Source organism: Polypterus senegalus, chromosome 9 (assembly GCF_016835505.1).
Source record: "Polypterus senegalus isolate Bchr_013 chromosome 9, ASM1683550v1, whole genome shotgun sequence".
Taxonomy (NCBI): Eukaryota; Metazoa; Chordata; class Cladistia; order Polypteriformes; family Polypteridae; genus Polypterus; species Polypterus senegalus.
The window spans coordinates 85,787,405-85,807,304 of record NC_053162.1 but is presented as its reverse complement, the minus strand read 5'-3'; the positions used below and the strand labels follow the sequence as shown (position 1 = coordinate 85,807,304).

At 36.3% G+C, this 19,900-nt stretch overlaps 1 protein-coding gene across 5 annotated transcripts in view; it reads right to left on the bottom strand.

The window, feature by feature from the left end:
• gse1 (Gse1 coiled-coil protein) overlaps positions 1-19,900 on the bottom strand; it is a 709,767-nt gene that overhangs the window by 40,448 nt on the left and 649,419 nt on the right. For all 5 annotated transcript variants that reach the window (XM_039763382.1, XM_039763381.1, XM_039763384.1 and 2 more), the window contains one exon: positions 12,045-12,251. In XM_039763382.1, coding sequence (XP_039619316.1) covers positions 12,045-12,251 — 207 coding nt within the window. The remainder of the gene's footprint in view (positions 1-12,044; positions 12,252-19,900) is intronic.

Below are 19,900 nucleotides of genomic sequence, written 5' to 3'. Positions count from 1 at the left end.
GAGTTAGAACATGCTTTCATTGTGTGACTGCCTGCCTCTACTTCATCTAAGCTTTTCCCAGTGCCATCTCCTATTTCAGATTCACATTAAACCATGGCACAGTTGGCTCTCTATATCCATCTTGTTTAACTAACTCTCCATACATCTTAAAAGAAGAATATCACTTGCCTTGAGTCTCTCCAGGCTTAGTCAGACTGCTGATATCACCGTGGTGGGTGGTTACAAATTGGAGGTCGTCTCGGAGTTACCCACTACCAAGACCACCAAGATCATCAGCAAGTACCAGTTTCCCAAGTTTTCAATGTATACATTTAAATGCAAGCATGATATTGGGAAAAGGTTCTCAATAATGTTTTTTCCACTCCCGTCTACAAATACTATTGTGAGAGTGTTACAGCTTGTGCTGACAGAGTTGGATGCTACTTAGGAACTAACATTGGATAAGGTACAGATCCATTACAGAGAAAAAAGAAAAAAGGTATGAACACCTTAACGTTCATTCATATGTGAGCCAATCAAGAGGCATGAATTTTTCTTTTGAAATGTCAGAGGAAAATAGGTATATCTACAGAACAATCAAAATAGACGCTGGGAGAATGAGCCAACTCCACCGACAATGAATTGTAGTGCAATCTCAACAATCTGGAGCTGTGACACAGCAACACTAACCGTTGTGCCACCATGTCACTACTCTTTATTGTCTTCCTTTTATATATTTGCCATGTTCATCATAAAGCACATGGTTCCTTTAGTCTTTCACCTCAAGACACTTTATCTAGTGCAGTCCAAAATACAAATTATGATGCTTCATGTTCTTCTCTTCCCTCTACTTTATATAATGACTTCGAATGCATTTTTAGGTCAAATGTTTAAATAGGACAAGGTCTGCAAAACATTTTGTGAGCATGCTCACTGAAAAAGGAGCTATAATATATTTAAATGATGCAAAGTGTGCTCAAAATAATGCAACACTATGAAGAGCGAACATAGACTACTGTACTGCAGTGTACAACAATAACATCCTTACACAATTCAAAATCAACTCAAGGGAGTACTGCTATTTGGAAAGTAGGATAACAAGAAAATTAAAAGAGTATTCAAACCGATTTCCTTAAAGACCAATTGCACATCACTCAAAAAGTCAATTTCCATTACATCTGGTGCTTGTCCTTTATGATATTTCAAAGTGGCCAGTGAATGCTTTGTGTTTTGTTGCGTTGTTTGGGTAAATGCACCAGTTTCAAGGACACTGTTTGAGACACAAGAGCAAGAAAGCACAATAAAAAAATTGAGAAATCCTTTTGGTCTCCTACCTCGCTTATCCCTATGAGAAGAAAACTTTGTAGAGGATGATAAAATGTGATTGTTAAAAGGGAAGGAGGCATTAAGAAACAAGCACTAGAGTGATAGCATTTGAAATCTGTGGAAGCATATCTTGTCAGCGCAAAGCCAACAGCAATTAGCAGTGTAATCCCCTCCGAGTAAGAAAGCCATTATTTTCCCCCTGATAGCTCTCCAATCAATACTCGCTCAGGACTGAAGAAGCAATTAACAAAGCTTCAGCTCTGTGGCCCAACTCTAATTCTCAGTGTGTGGTTCAGCAGAGTGGGAGATGCTGAGAATGGGGAAGGGGGTGGGGTATGAGCTGCAAAATGTGATGTGTGTAATTAACTCTCCTTACTTGGAGGCCAGTTAGTCAATGAAACCAATCTGGAATGGAGAGAGAGAATAGAAAAGGACAGGACTAATGACACCATATCTAGTCTTTTGTTGTCAGGCTCCGCAACCACTATGCCAGGAAAGAATCTAACTTGCAAAAATACCAAAAAAATGCAATTACCAGACCCCCATTGTTGTTGTGTATTTCTTTTATGACCTCTCAACTTTAATCTTAACCCTCCAATGATAAAGGTGCAATTACCATAACTATCCCCACAATGTTTGCACATTTACAGGTAAGAATTACGTCAAAACCTTTTGACTAAGGGAGGCAAATTTCAGGTGGAAACACTTTGGGCCCCCTGCCTTTGACTCATTTGTAAATAAGTGTACTTATAATGAGACATACTTCCAATTTCTATTATAAACCTCAACACCCCCCACCCTGCCCCCTTCCCACTTCAGAGTAAGCTATGACAGTCACAGCAGGGAAACTGACCCCTCTGTCTACAACAATGCAAAGCTGTCTCCTGCAGCCAGACGGGGTCACAGCATGTCTTGACCCTACTAGGCCGGTATGCAGCACCGCCCTGTACTTCAGGCCACTGGGCTTTGAAAAGCCCAGCTGTAACTTTTAACCCTTTAAAAACAGCTTATATTTACACAAATAAAAAAGCAGTGTGCTAAAATCCATTGACTTGTATCCTCGGTGGAGCTGGAGGGTAATCAGATACACACAAAGTCATGTGAATTTACCAAAATGTTTGAATAGCTTACCAAATGGAGAGTGGCTACAGATGGATATAAGAATATTAAAATAAATAAAAATAAAAAATCAGAGTTTATAAACAGTGTATTTACACTTTATGAAGATTTCATTATATGGTGTACAGACCTGTATTTTACAGAATTAACAAAAACAGGCAAAATTAAACAAGTTGAGAATACCTGATCAAATGCATGTTTGGACAATTATTTCAGCCAGAATGCAGTATTAAATCAAACAAAAAATGAAAAACATATACGTGTAAACTTCCTGCTCTTGCAGATAAGAGAAACAAAATAATTATTTATTAATATATAAAAGAGATTGATGGTGCAGCTGGCAGAAGTGCTTCAGTGAAGAATTTGGACTCCAACTTCTTTCCTAACTGAGGTATTTTATGCATGGAATGTGATCTCCTTATTTTCACATGGTACTTGTTCAAAGACTCTGCTTTCCTTAGATAATTTCAAAAATACCGTCTCTAAAATACCCTGTTCTGAGTTTGTGCCAGGATTTGTTTCCTGCAATACACTTGTGTCATATCCTAGATAGTCTGTGGTTACAGAAATGGATGTATGTGTGCTTATCTTGAAAGGACACAAGAGTATCACTTTAACATGTTCGCCCAACCAGTTTCTAATCCTAATTCAGTGTTGTGGGGAGTTAGACTGAATTCTCTGAAGTATCAGGTACAGTAGATTCAAGTAGTTTATGTAGACCACATTAGTCTTTAATTATTATTTGATTAGTTTATTTACTTAATAGCTAAGCCAAACTTCCCCCTCTTATAATAGATCCTAAAATGTTAATAAGCTAGCTTATATAAAAATAAACAAATGGATAGGTTGTGTATGTGTAAAACATTGTAAATGTCATCTTAAAGGCCACAGGTTCATTCCCTAACAAATGACTTACCTGTGGACACCCAGCGAGTCACACAACATGCCAGCGATTCAACAGAATAAACATGAAAGCAACTTCTTTTGTTAAACTTCTTTGGATAAAAATGTAATGCGTTCATGGAAGCAAGTAAACATCAAAAAAGATGATACACGACTAGTAATCAAGTAATCTACAATATACAATCTTTAACTTATGCACAAACGTTTACTAAAATATTACATCTGAAACTATATTATAGAGAAGGGAAAGTTATTTATTAAATTGTCCTATATGAATTGAAAATGCTGAATCTTTTGGTTTTATTCAAATAGACATTAAGAGATTGCATGATAGAAGTAAGGCTTTTGCTTTAAAATGATGTTCTTCAAGGGCATGAATGTACAGATGGAAGTACTGGTATACAAGTACAGTATATGGAATTAGCATCTTGTCTTTTGTAACAGGTGATGGACAGCGGACAGCAAAGTGTAGTTTTATAGATTATCACTACGTGCCAAACACCTCTTACAATCGTCAGGTCCCTATCACAGAACACCCAAGCGACACACTTGACTTGGAGCAGGCTTTTGAGCATTGCACACATTTCAGTACTAATATACTCCTGCCAATGTTGCTGACTGACTTTAACAGGCACCTTCAAAACAGTCACAAGATGAAAGTTTTAGAGGTATCAGAACTATGTGTAAAATGGAGGAAAAGCATCATTAATTATTACATTGCAAAAGAAAGTCTTCAAGCAAAGTGGAAACCCATCTTGATTGTGATTACTTGTTAGCCAAACTTTGTGCAGTGCAATTGTTTAAAATTCTCGTGCAGCAGGACATTTCTTTGCATTTTCTACTACAAAGAATTAAATATCAATTAGTTTGAAAACATGTAAAAATACCATAAAAAAAACAGTGAGTATTTAGGTTAAAATCGATTTTCCATTTATTTGCGAAATATATAAGGAAATTTATTTTATCACCTATACAGATTTTAGAAGCTGTACATTTACCATTATCAATTATTGCAAGCAGTTTATAAAAAGTAGGTTGAAGTGAAACACCTATCCTGGTTGATATCTAAGTTGAAAAAGGCAAGTTGAAGTCTCAGCTGGAATGCTAGTGTGATGGCATTTCTATATGTATGCTTATACACCTCTCCAGTGGTGTGTGGTGTTCCCTTAATGCTGTCATAATGAGACTGATCTGTCCCTTTAGGTTACATGGAGTATGATCAAGTGGCTTTTAGTACTGTTTGAAATTAATTTCAGATTTAATATAAAATTAAAAATTACTTTCTTTTCACTTCAATAAATATTAAATCAACAGTCTTTGTCAGTATGTACTACATCACTTCTCTGCCATTACTAGGGTACCTGAAATTAAAAAATGCAGGACAAAACTGTCAACATAGTCATATATTATGCTTCGGCCACAATTCTTTTAATGTTCTTTATACTACTTTACTACACCTTCACCTAAAGAGTCCCAAAGGTGGTTAAATAAATAATTCTGTGTATTCTTTAATCCAGCAAGCAAAAAAAAAAAAGTGTTACATTTTTACTCAAAAGTAGTTACACTACTTGCAGATAAATAATTCAGTTCTAATTCCTATTCATAGATACAGGTACAAATACCACACCCTTTTTTATTTTTTTTTATTTTTTTTTTTTTTAAACAGAAAGAGAATTATGTTTCGGTCAGTGAAGAATTTTAGTTTTTTCAACAAATATAACCACCCTTATTCAGTTATTCAAGAGAGTATGATGGATACATTGAAGACCATCTATGCTATGTTAAAACAAAAAGTGTATTTCCGAGGGGTGCATATGTTGCCAAAAAGTGGTCTTGCAAAATGTACGTTGCAAATACATCCACACAGATGTTGAATAATAGAATGAATGAGTTCACTACAGCTGGTGCTGCACCTTAATTATTTGTGACATTATGTACAATTCACATGGCCAAAATAGTTTAGCTAAGCAAAATGCAAGGTTCTACTTTATTTAAATAAAGCAACAATCTAATCTGTAAGAAAGGTTGGAAAACAAGTCACATAAAAACGCTCACTTGGGTTACACAAATATAAACAAAACCATCAAATTAAACTGAGTCCACATTTAAACTGCATTATATACATTAAACTTCCATCACCTTCAGTTTACTGGTGTATGGATAGATACACTAGCATTTTAACTTTCTCTGGCTTTAGAAAAAGTTGAAATGATGTCACAGCATCTTGTACTAAATACCTGCTGTCAGTACACACCCATGTCACACAGTCATATGTCCTATTTAATTTTGGCCACAACCAAAACCACGTTACATTTTTTTGCCTCCCAATAAAAGATGTCGCATGAAGTCTTACATTATAGAGTCCATTAAAACCTGTAATTAATCCTGCTGATGCTAAAATTAACTTTTTTCCATAATTACAGAACCAAAACCTGACAGAGACTTCATGATATTGATGGTACACAAAACTGTGCATTCCAAAAAGTGTTCATGCTATATATGAGAATTGCTTAAACAATTGATATTATTGACTTTAAAAATGATTATCTAAATGTGATTTACAATGTAATATTACTCAAAATGTGATTAAATATCTAAACTTACAACCAATTTAAATATTCATTTATGAGCCACATGATCAGTTCCAGTTAAAGTGAAAAAAATTGAACCACTTTTCAAGACCATTTGGCAGAGGTCCTTAATATATTTAATTCTCAGGAAAACACAGGGTGTGACATTTGTACTATGAAATATCCTAGGGGAAGGAAAGCTTAAAGGTTGTTCGTCTTTAACCAATGAATAAAATACCTCATTGAATCTGTTTTGTCTCTATCTCTCCAGCTCCTCAAACCACAAATTCACTTCCCACTGCACTTCTTTTTTGACTATTTTTACACATTGTTACTTTGCAGTTAACAAGTATTAGTCTGAGCTACACTTGATAATTCATTAACTGAAGAATGTAAATGTAAAGCATGGTAGCTCTGGGGCTAACCACACTATCAAACATGTAGGTTGCTCATTTGAAACAAATAGCAGAAAATGCCATCCAAACTGGTTAATGGCTTGTGATACATGTCTGATCTTGTTAAACTGATGTAATGTCGATCAAACTTCCACTTGACAATTTGGAGGCTCAACAGAATAAGTAAATAGTATTGGGTCATTCCATGTCAAATCAACCACTGGCCCACACACTTCGGACTCAAATAAAATTCTGGAAAACTTACCTGGTGTACTCATGTTAGTCAGGAGAAACCCTGTAAAATTTTTTGATGTAAGATCAACACTTTCCAAGATACAGACAGTCTACCAAGGGGAGATGGGGTGTATGGGGTGGGGGGAGTTGATTTTATCTGGTCTCATTTTTTTCATCAAATTTCACAAGTCCATAGCTTAAAAACTAGATTTTGCACTCTGGTACATTAATTGGTGTATTATGTGGCAAAATTAAAACATTTGGTCCAGATGACACTGCTTGGTCAAAGCAGCCCGTTGAAACTGACCAAAATTTAATTTAAGTTTTGGGCTTAGCTATATTTAGGTCTCAGAAACACATATTTGTAACCAACACAGACTTTTCATTTTTTTCCTTATTCAGATAAACATAAAGGCTTTCTGAAAAAGCAACAAAACGAAAAGTAACTATCAGGGTTTGAATAGCAGACCTCTCAAACCCAAAAAATCATTTTGAATTTCATTTTCAAGGCATGTGGGAATGTGAAGGTAATTTTTAAAATATTTTGCTTTATTCTACACTGTCCCTTCTTTCTTAAAACACTTTGTTATTTTTCTTATGCAAAGTTTTCATGTTTATTTTTCATCCTAAACATAAGCTGAATGTGAAATGTGTCAATAATGGTAATCTTTGAGTTTTCAATCAGGAAGTTATCAAAAATGTCAAACTTTTTTCATATCAAATGACAATATATCCTATCTCATGTTGCTTCATGAAGAGAGAGAATGTGATTCTCTATGGCCAAAAAAGTACCTGGTAATCGAGAATACCACTGTTACATCCCTACACAGGATGGCAAACTCAAAGTCAGCCAGGTGACTGGTAAAGACAAGTGACTGTTCGAATATTTGCCACTGAAGTAGCGGCTGAGATCTTACTCCAGATGGGTCAGATGCCTCCCTCACATTAGACCAGTGTTCTATTAGATGCTACGTTGAGTGCATGTATGATGAAAAATGTTGGATTGGTGTGATTCATGACAATGGTGAAGCGGAATCAGACATCTGGATGTGTTTCATTCATCCAAACTGTCCCCACAGTCTTTCCATTGGCCACCTAGAGGCGATATTCTTCAGGTGCCATTATAGTGTGTCATTGCACTGCTTAGTGCACCAGTGGGAGGCAGCACCATTTTGATCACAAAGACAAAGTTGCCATATACTCTTCACTTTGATTGAAACAGAAATTAAATGGGTCACGTTCCTGCTGCTGCAATACCAAGATGTTAACATTTCATTATAACTAGTGTTGTATTTAATGATAAATCAAGCAGCTGTTGGTCATGTGTTGTGCTTAATGTGCCCTTGGTGATTTGTTTTTTTCCATTAATCCTATACTCAAGATAGCGATGAAGAACTTGATGATTATCATTACTGACAAATGGTGAATTTAACCCATGTTTAGAATGGAAAATAAAAGTGAAATTCTCGCATAAGAAAAGTAAGACTTGCTTTTTGAGAAAGAAGAGACCATGTAGGATACAGGAAAAATAATTATAAAAATGTCTGGACATTGCTACAGTACATTAAATGGTCTGAAAATTAGACCCAAATGATTTTTCACATTTCACAGGTCTGCTGGTCAATCCCTAATGCAGTTTCTTGTTTGTTTATTACTTTTTGAAAAACACTGTGTTGGTATTTAAACATGGAAAATTTTCAGCAGGCTGTATCAATTAAAAGTGTGCTTTCTAAAAGCCAAAACATAGCAAAGCCAAAGATGCAAAATATTTTTTTCCATTTCTGAAAGTCTGCTTTTATCAAGTGGTGCAATCTGGACAAAACATTTTGATGTTATGTACTATGCCTATAAAGGTACAAGTATATAAAATTTGAGTCTGCCAAGCGGTTTAGTTCTTGAGATATGTATGAAAAAATAAAGCTGTGTCAAATTTGATGCTCCTCTCCACTCACAAAATTGGTTGTATCTTGGAAAGTACTGACTTACATCATAATAATTTTAAAAGGTGTCTCCTGGATAACAATGGTGCACCTGGTATTTTTTCCCCAGAGGTTTTTGAAACCAAAGTGCATGGATTTCTGGAAAATCGGTTGATCTGAGATGGACGACTGAATAAGGTTTACTGAAATGAAATAACTGATTTTATTAAAGTTTTTTTCAACTTTTTTAATATCTCCTCTACGCTCACTTCATGTGCTTTCTGAAAGGATTACTATTCACTCAAGTCTCTTCATGGGAATGTAGGAATTGAAATGTAATTAAGAAAAATGCTAACAATCTTTCTTCCACAAAACCATCATCACCATCCAACCATCAGATTTGAATGCTTGGAGGACCTTATTTTTTAATCACATAATTTTTTTCCCTATATAATTTATTTTTTCAGGAGTATTCTAGATACTCACCACTTTCCCTCCTAATACTGCAAGATTCTCAACGGGAATACGTATTCAAGAATGTACTAATACAAGTTCCCATTTTCCTTGTTTTAATACATTATTTCTATAACTTCCTAATAATAAAAAAAAAAAACCTTTTCCCTCTTGGCTTAGTTTTCCAGAGCTGCCCCTTTTTATTTGATAACAATTTGTGTCCACCCCCCTTTATGAGCTGTCCTCAGCAACCACATTCGCAAATGGCGTCTTCAGGGCATCACCGCGACACTCGGCTGGTGACCTTCCTTTCACCCTGTTTCTGGCTCAACCCCTTCCCCTCTCACCCCTTTATTACATGATGCTTATAATAGCTCAGCATGAAATATATAAAAACAGAAGAATTTTGAAACTACTGGCAGAAGAAAAATCAGAAGCTCCCACATTAAAAGATAAATTACACTTACTATTTAACAGAAAAAAAAAACATACACACAAAGGAAGGTTCTGATTCATCAACAAAGCACAGCTGCTTGGGAACTGTCAGCAGGCATCAGATGAACGGGACGGAATTACAATCCCACCCCCACACCCCCCCGTTCCACCCCACCACCACCCCTGGCCAAGTTCTGGTTTTTTTAAAAAAAAAAAAATTTCTTTTTTACCTCCCAAGATTCCACAGAACATGCCAATGCCTAACAAAAGAGCTGGTGTATAGGAAGTGCAAAAAGTGTCTACTGCTCTCTAGTTGCCTCCAGGTAGGAAGGGAGTGGAACACACTGAATAATTAAAAAGACAAGCGCCGCTGTGCAGGCACAGGTGAGAAACTAAACCATTTGCGCATTTATATCAAAAAGTGCCTTTTTCAGCACTGCCACCTCCCCTCCCCCATAGAACTGAACCCTTTTTTTTTGCTTTTGATATTTTTCTATGAGTACATCATTCTCTCGGGTGAAAAATCAAGAGGCATACATACATTTTTTAAAAGTTCATTTACAACAGTTAGTAGCAACTAAAGGCTTTGGGAATTGCCCCAGAAACTTGTGCAATATGTCAAGCACATTATGAAGGGAGGGCCAGAGCCCTGGTTTTACAGTATGTTGCCTGGGGGTACCACATTGAAGCTCATCTTGTAAGCTTTTTCATTCTCATTTATTTGTGTTCACCCTCATATCATCCAACCCCCCCCACACACACACCCCCCCGCCCTCTTCCCCCTTTTCTTAAGCTTCACTGGCAACTACTGGAGCACAATTGCACAGGCAGATGGACTCTAAATAATATGCAAGCCATCTGAATTTCTGCAAACTGGTGTCATTTTCTGATATGCAAATACTATTTAAATCAATTCACTGCAGCCTGACTCTATGAATAGGCTTTAGAAGCTTCACTGTACAAAAGAGGAGGAAAAAAATAACACAGGTTGATTTCTGCTCTTTGCACAAAAAAGACAAGCTAGGTAAAATTTGGCACATGCAACATTACTTAGATGAATGAAGGCAGTTTCACCTTTTTTGTTTTAAAAGTATGGCAGGCTAAACTGGAACTAAGAATAAACCTTTAAATTCATCACTATATAGATGTCAAAGCAAAACCATATAGTAATGTAAAACAGATTACTGCCATCACATTGTCAATAAGGAAAACAAAATCAAACTAAACACCAAAAATTATACAGATCCTTGACACTTCTCATCAATTGCATGTTTCTCAACGTATAAGGCATTCCTAAAACAAATCTATTACTGGAAGCAACTAAGAAGTCGAAGTATTGAGAGCTTACTTCTTTCAGTGGAAAATTTCAACTTAAAAACACAGACACAAAAAATATATTATCAATCAAGCCATGGTACCATCTGTTGGTCCAGTACTTCTAGGCCAACATAACCAAACATAGTACCTACAATTGTGTGATGCAGTAAAGTTTCTGAAAAGATTTGAGCCAAAAGTTTCACAGCTCTCCAAGCCTTAGATAAAAAGGTAAATGTAATTAAAACATAAGAGAAAGAAAACACCTTTTTTACACAAATAATGATGTTAATATCGATTCGCTGAAGAAGATATTCTGATGCCCTTCAATAACCTACTGATAAACTTAGATTTTTGGTAATCAAGCACTATATAGACTGAATAATCTCTAATTGTTTGTAAACCTACTTGTAAATGCAAGGCTACAGCATTTAATGCAATATCTAATGACAGTGTCACATCTCAACATCCATTCCTATTGCTTGGAGAATGCCTCATTATAAACAATGATATTCAGCAACCTGACAACTTCTATATCTCAGATTTAGTTTTGGTCAGTTTGTAATACCATAGTGCACTGGGTCTTATAGAGCTTTTTGAACTCTACTTTTTTTCAATAAATAAGCTAAGTAAATAAATCGCTTACCACATATTTGGAATCAATAATGGAATATCTGGACAAAATGGTGGCATTCAAGACCTGAATGAGTATACTTTTTGAATTTTGTTTTACACATAAATGCCAATTAAGAGTTTTTCATTCTGGATGACTCAAGTTATGTACAGTAATAGAAAGAACTGAATTACACACACACACACATATAATGCAGAGCTTAATTATATACTACCTCAATAACTGAAAAAATGGGGGCTTCCTATGCAAAAAAAGTCTCACATTTGATCAGGTCACCTTAACCAAAAGTTGAATAAAGGAACGAAAATGAGAGCTAAAGGAATAAGCTCACCTGAAATGCTATATTCAAAACTTCTGCAATGCAAAGGAACAAGTTAAAATTAAGGAAGAAAGTACAGGGTGGCATTTAATAGGACCCATACACATGTCAGTGTCAGCCCCAGCTCTGAAGCCACTCTGAATGAGAATTGGTAAATGTGTAGCTGCAATCCTTCCATCACTGGCTAATACACTGAGTATTTCTGGCTAACAAGTCAGGGGCACGAACAGCTGCCAGGTTATCCACAAACAATACACTTGAAAATGCCTGTAGGACATGACAGAGTTCTGCATTTACAAAAAAGCGTGCAGCTGCCAAAACCCTGAGGTTTAAGAGGTTCAAACCTGAACGAAACCTACACAAATTGTGGGCTGAACAGAAGCATCTAAAAATGACCATTGAAAAATCAACTTCTTCTGCATTTAATCCTCAATTGGATCTCACCTCTTGGCTCTTCGGCTTGTTTGGCAAGTTTTCGCAGTGCAGCCGCAAAACTGGATGAGTGTGCAGACTGGACAGACAAGGTGCTGTTTGTGACAGGGCTTCCATTGGGCACAATAGGGGAAGGGGTGAGAGGACTGACTGTGGCTGTGGTCCGAGTTGTGGCGGAGATCATTCCTAACGAAGGTGACTTTGGCTCATGGCTCATGCCTGGAAAAGAAAGGAAATAAAAAATAAATAGAATGCCCATCATTTATCAGAAGATCTACTCTAATATACAGACCTGTTATCATGCTGGTAATTCTTTAACAGAAAAGGAAAAATGGTTAAATATATTTATAATGTAATTGACAACTAATAAGAAAGACAGAGTTCCACCATTTTAATAGTGAATTAAAAGAGGCAAAATCACTTCAAAAATAATAATGAACAATACACTTCTATGCCCATTTCATATATATCTAAAAGTACTGAATGAAGGCTTCTACTTTGAATGAAAAAATAAACCATAACATATTTCTGTCTGTTGTTTGCCTTAAGGAAACTCCACCCATCTTTAATTATAGGGTGGTCCAGATCTAATTATGCAATTTTCATTACGCTATAACATTAAGTTTATTACATAGAAAATCACCCGGACCATCAAGAAGTGTGCGAACTGACAACATGAAGAATCATCTTCGCACCGAACTGGAATTGTCCCCGCATAAATCAAAGTCATCCAGACGATCTGGATCTGCATAATTAGATCTGGACCACGCTGTACTTATTCCATAGCTTCTTGTCCCTGGAAACATTTGGTGGTTTGTAAACAATTTTGAGGCAAAAATCACCATTTAAACAAGGTAAATGGAGAACTGACAGAACCTGAAGCCAACATATAACCTTTAAAGTACCTGTTTATCAGTGGCCATTGAAGAACTTAACCTGGATTCTGATTTTTGTCTCTTATTTAGTGGTCACCTCATTTTAAATTAGAGTGCAGCATCCCATTCAGTGCAGATCCCTACCTTGGGTTCAATGCTGGCAACATGCAGTGAATCTACCTGAACATTTAATATAATAAAAGCATCTTGAAAATAGTTAGCTTTCTAGAAAACGGTATAGTTGTGTACTGTTTGTGGAGAGAGTTTAAAACACTTCAAACAAACCGTTTTTGACAACCAGGAGTGAATGAAATGGTTTTAGTTGGCCTCAAAGCTCATACTATTTTGTACCTTCAGAGACAAATGTTGTGGTTTTTCTAGACTTTTTTATACTTATATGGTCCACACAAATGCAATTTATTAGAATAATTAACTTACAGGTGTCAATTAACTATTGGCTAACAGTCTGGTTAAAGCAATTCAGTACTGATCATGTTTGAATGTGACCAGTAAAAACATCTAAATAAATACTTGACTGCTGGAGCACCACTATAGCTTGTCATATGCTAGACTAAATTAATTACAAACAACATAAAGAAAGAACCAAAACATTTGCAATAGCACATCCAACTGCATCCATATACATTACTAACTCCGCTTCAGTTTATTTAGTTTCATTTTGAACTAAAAGAGGTGGGGTCTTCTAGCTATAGGAAATTTTGTTGAAAACAAACAAAAATAAAACCTTTAAAAATACTACACCTGTATGCCCTCCATCACCACTACACATGGCCATACATCCCTCAGTCAACATGTTACTTTAGAGTCTTACACCATGTACACATCAAATTTCATAAGCAAAATAAAAAAAAAAATGGAGGAAATTCAGAGTCGCTTACTGCCAAACAAAGGGCAAGACCTGCCTCTGACGAATATCCTTGGGCATTCTGTCATCCTAATAAGTGGAGAGGGGTTAAGGGAGCACCTTTTTTCCCTTAATCTCAACCCACCCCCATACCACCCCTCCACTTTCACAAAGGCTGTTTCTGGGCTTATCTAACAAAGCAACACTCACACCACACTCGCCAGCTATCTCTTTCTTTTCTCTTCACTAGCTCGCCTACTGAAAACAGACACATTCTCGGCCTAGCAGCTGCTGCTGTGTCACATGACACCATCAGCCTCTCCCCCAGCCGCAGAACAACCTATGTTTCCTCGACGCTCTTAGATAACGCAGGCATGCTGTCAGGCGAGAGGGTGGCTCTTTTTCAGTGTGCCTGGAACAGCACTGATCATGACACTTGACCCTGGCATCCTCGGCTTTTACAATGACACAAGGGAGAAAAAAAAGAAGAAAAAAAACACAACCAGTTTCACTTAAATTGCATATATAAAAAATCCAGTTAATTGTGGAAAGACTGGGAAAGGCAAAACTGGTAGCAAAAGCTTAAAACCATCAACTACCAGCTTATTTAAGAAAAAGAAGCAGAAAAGCTCATCTTTACCTCATTTCCATGAAGGCATTCAACTTAGATAAATAAATAAATAAACAAGGATCCAACAGTTTAAAGAAAAATTCAATGGACTATTACATTAAGAGCAAAGCGCTGCCTCTCACTTGCTTCAGGCAATCTGCCCAGTCGATAACTTGTTTTGCTCTGTTCTTTTTTTGCCTCATTTTTTTTCTGTTTCAGCCTTTGAAAACTCCAAAACGAAAACATGATTCTTATCGGATATTAAAGACACTATAGTGGAACTTCTGCATAGGCAGCAAAGGGTCGCCCTCATTTAGGATGAGCCGAGGGTCTCTTAGCATCATAAAGGGCACACTTTTTTTTGTTTCCTTTTCTGGCCCAATTTGTAGTAGCATTTCACTGTAGGCTCTATTTATTTTGTGTGCCAATAAGGCACCTCTTAAAAAAAAAATGCTGAGAAAGAGGGCAACACAGGTGATAAAAAAAAATATTACAAAACAATCATTTTTGGGCTGCCCATCCTTCCACTTAATATTATCTGGAAGCTGACCCAGAGTGGCCAACTCTAATATAATGAGGTTGGTTCCTACTTTAGGATAAATGGCTAAGAATTTGGAATGGAAACTGTCAAGTTGGCACATTCAGCCTGAGCCTCCTGTTCCCAGTGTGACTTTGATCAAGGTTCTTAGTTTGCTGAAGGCACCTAACATGCTCCAATTATTTAATTAAACCTGGTAAAAACTTGCTCTGCTATATATGTAAACAATGTAAACAAGCACCCAGTATGGAGGATGCCATGTTAAAAATGTACATGTTTTCATATTTTTATAAACATTGTTTAATTTATAATCCATCTATCCTCACACCACTTCTAACTCTGATAAATTTTGCAGAGAATCAGAGCTGTAAGGCAGAGGTCACTGTGAAATTTGATGCCAGTCTATCACAGGGGCACAATGAACACATACCCATCCTTACTGGGCCAACTTAAGACCATGTCACAATATGCAACATTTTTTGCCAATTTTCAGTTGTAGCCTCCATTTACATATTCTTAGTGAGTCGGAGGCACTTAGTGGTTTGCTCTCCGATAAGATCAAACAGGTTTCAATGATTGTTTTCAATGACAGGGGCAGGCTGTGTGTGCATGTGAATTGACAACCAAAGAAAGCTGATCCAGAAATAGACTCCATAAAAATGGACAAGCAATAAGGAACCTGGATGTTTAGGACTTCACATACAGAGAGTAGAAGCTTGTCTGTCTGATGTCTCATGTTTTACAGATCATCGCAGTATGGGAAAAGGATAAAAGGGCAGAGATTGCAGCTGAGCTTGCCTTGGCTGAGAGCCCTTTGTACAGCACAGGGTCCATCAGTCATCATGCTATTGGCTGTCACAAAAAGGGTAGAGCACAGCTGCAATGAATGATCTTCACCCAGCTGGCAAATGAGACATAGGCAGCAATTTTCAGCCATTTAACTGGTCAGCACCTGCAGTCAAAAAATCTGACATCACCCATAACTATAAGTTTCATAATGTGGCATTAGTTTTAGTGTCACTGAACAACCTAACAGTATAACTTAAACTCTAGAAAGGAACTGCAGTACCTATAAAAAAATCACATGAACACCAGCAGAATAAGCAAAATCCAAACAGAAGACCATGTAACCAACAGGTAAAGTAGTGCAAGATCACAGCAGCACATAAAATGCAATCTTGCATCAATAAAATTCAATAATAAAAGTATTTTCTCTCAGCTCCTAACAAAGTGAAAATAAAACACAGTTTGCCAAATACTTCAGTAAAATATTAGACAGTGCTTTTCTTTTATAGATTCTGTGCTAAATTGAATTTTCTTTATCTTAAAGGCCTCAGTCTCTTGGCAGATGTAAGCCCTGAAAGCTATAAAAACACATTAACACAACAGTTTAAAATCAGAGACCTCCTCCTCTTATACTGATATCAAACATCCATCTTGAACTAGTGTCTCATGATTAAGCCTCTTTTATCATTTGTCTTTTCCTGCCAATCTGATCATAAAAACCTCCAGATAATAGCCTCACGCTGCAGACTGAAGTCGCAGGCTTAAAATTTTCAAGAGGTAGCAAAGGTTGGGGATTTTTGATTTCACTGTAAATTAGGTAATTTCTTAGAAGTTTACAGCTTACAATTAAAACAAAAAACAGCAATCCTGATTTAGTCCACTGATCAGGAAGAAATTATACTCACGCCAGAAATCACTGAAAGCCTTGCATGCTCAAATGGCAGAATAGAAATATCAAGCCACGTTCTGACAACCAAAATGTACATTCCCAATACAATTTAAACTTTAAATACACATTTATGAAAGCAAATAAATATTGAAACAATCTAAAATAAAGCACTTAGTTACAGTGTTAGAAAGCTTACGAAACCTATGTTCATGCTTTTTGAGTGGTAAACTCAACACAGCTTCATTTTCCATTTAATACTGGAAGTCTCAATTTTAAAATAATGTAAGATTCACCTTGAAGGAGAGTTTGATGGGGCTCTCAAGCAGCGAACATCATTATCTGGAAGAAGGAGCCCGAGTTACCTCGAAAGCTTGCATATTGTACTCTTTTCAGATAGCTGTAAAAGGTGTCATTTGCCTTGACTTCTCTTTACATGAAGAATATAACTTAGTTCCAAAATGCTCAACACTGCTTGATGTCTTTCATATACCCTATCTTGTACAAAGTAAATTAAAGATAATGAAAAAGACTAAAAATAGAAGTAGATAAGACTGAAAAATCTGTCTTTATACCACTAACAAAAACTGAGCAAGTCATACAAGTCTGAAAGGGAGGTCCGGCTATTGTATGATGCATCTCTCACTGCATCTGCTCCCCACAGAAATCCCCAAAATGAACAACTTTAATCCACTTCAAGTTTAAAATCCACTCATCAATCCATTTTCAGAACCTGCTAATCCAGTTTAGACTATGAATGTTAACCAACCTTGATGGAGCACCAGTGCATCACAAGGCACACACCCAAACTGGCACTCACCCAGGGCCAATCTGAAAGTGCCAATAATCCAAACTCGCATGTCTCTGGAGATATTGGGGGAAAAACTGAAATAAATTTATAAGTGTATATATGTGAGAAATGTACAAAACAGCCCAACTAAATGAAACACTTAAAAATTACATATGTGGATAGGAAATTATATTGTTATAAGATACTTGGTGAGGGTCTAGGGGATCTGGAGTACATCCGAATATGTGTGGAACAGAATTATTTCCAGTCACACTGGTGACATTTTTATTATCAACCACAGTTGAGACTGTACTGTTCTACAGACGTGAACCTGTTCAAATAAGAAAATGTGCCAAACCTACAAACCTCAGAATACGACTAAAGGGAGAAATCAGCAATGATGAGTGACTAGTTTCACCCAAGGAAGCACAGAAAGAACAAGTTTTACTGTACTAGGCCTGTTAAGCAATAACCTCAGTCTTTTTTTTTTTCTTGTCTTACTAGAGAATTCCCGCAACATAAAATCCCTTATCTCTCTACAACAGGAATATGATTCCTCAATTCTCTTTTAAATGCCTTTGTCTCATTCCTCCTCTGGCAGATTCCTAATAATCCAAGTAATGCATATAGCATTAGGTAAAATATTAAGACTTTTAACGGCTTCAAATCCAACTGCCATCCCTTCATATTTCAAACACATATAAAAAAAGAAGTGACTATCACACTCAAGATAATTATTTATTTTCTGTACTGATGCAGTTGTAATACCAGGAAGATGAATTACTATAATAATTTCATACAATACACCCACAACTACACATCTAAAATTAGTCAGACATCCTTACTGTAAATAGAGCTCAAACTTGTTCCTAAGGTGGGAGATCTGTAGTATCAGATTACTGACTATGGAGATATGCAAAGAACTTTAAGTGGAGCAATGGTGAGGTAGTGTTAAGTGAGTTAGATGTTTTACAACAGTAAGCAAGCTGTAAAGGATGCAAGATTCCTAGCACTTAAATATCATCCAGTAGGTCTCACTGTTACAAGAATCAGCATTTGGACTTTTGAATTGTATGAAATGGTTTCATTAGAATACATCATGGTGCACTGTCACTGTCTTTGTTTTTCAAACTTTCAAGGGTTAATTAAAACAAAGGAGTAATATATAGAGTATATTATCTACTATTGATCAATTTATTGAACCAACTTAATTAAACTTTTGAGCTGCAGAAGGATTAAAGTATAAACCTAAAAAAGGTTCCCATCATTAGTGCACTTTTTAATTTAACAGAACATGTGTATGTCTCCTTTATTTTGCACAATTATGTCATCTCCTCAGTGGTCACTGCCAATCCAAGATCTGCCTTAACAAAAACTAATTTCCAAATACTCTTCTGAGTGGTTCATTTATGGGTCAAAAAGGTACAGACACCTACACTCAAAATTTATAGATGCCACTTACCGATATGAAGGAATCAAAAATGAGAATGGAATTTAAAAGTACAAAACAGTCTGGAGAAGAACCTGGAGCCAAGCTCTAAGAGATGACACTTTCGTTAAATAAAAATTAGGCTGCAAAAAGAAAAATGTTCTGGAAAGCCTTTTAAATCTATGGAAAACAGATACCCTTGTGGAATTCCCAGCCCCTTCAAAATAAACTTCTGTGGGTATAAGCAGAGAACAGGCATATGTTCAGGATTTAGACATCTTAATCCATCATTTTATTTTGGACAGGTTTGTCTTCTCCACACAATTTTTATAAAGTGTAGTATGAACTTTATGAAGTCTTTAGAATTATGCCACATGTACAGGTAGAAATACCAACTACAGGGTGGTCCAGATCTAATTATGCAGATTCAGATCATCTGGATGACTTTGATTTATGCGGGGATGATTCCAGTTCGGCGCAAAGATGATTCTTCATGTCGTCAGTTCGCACACTTCTTGATGGTCCGGGATTTTTCGGGTCATTTTTTATGTAATAAACTTAATAAGTTATAGCGTAATGAAAATTGCATAATTAGATCTGGACCACCCTATATTTGCCTACATGCATTTCATGATATTCCCAAAGAAGTCAAAACAGAAAGGATTGACTAAATAATGAAAGAGGTGACATGAAGAGATTTAAATGCTGAATAATACAAGTCTGCCTGGCAGGACCCTACCAGTATTGTATTGTAACAATACAATTTTATCAAAGGATTCAAATGTAGCTGTATGTCTTCATTTGTGGCTCCATATCACAACATAAACACACAAGGCAACTAAAATAGTTTTAGGCGTAAGCAAGCTTTCTTTAATTTTGCAAACCATTTTTGGCATTATATCACCAACATAACATGATTAACAATTTCGAAACAACAATGCACAAAAAATGATTCTTCAGCTCACCTTTACTCAGGTTCCACAAGTGTGAATATATGTTTTGTGTATTATGGAGACCAAAACTGAATTATTACAGGTGAGGTTTGACAGGATCCTCACCTGAGGAGTACTCAACACATGGTGTCATGCA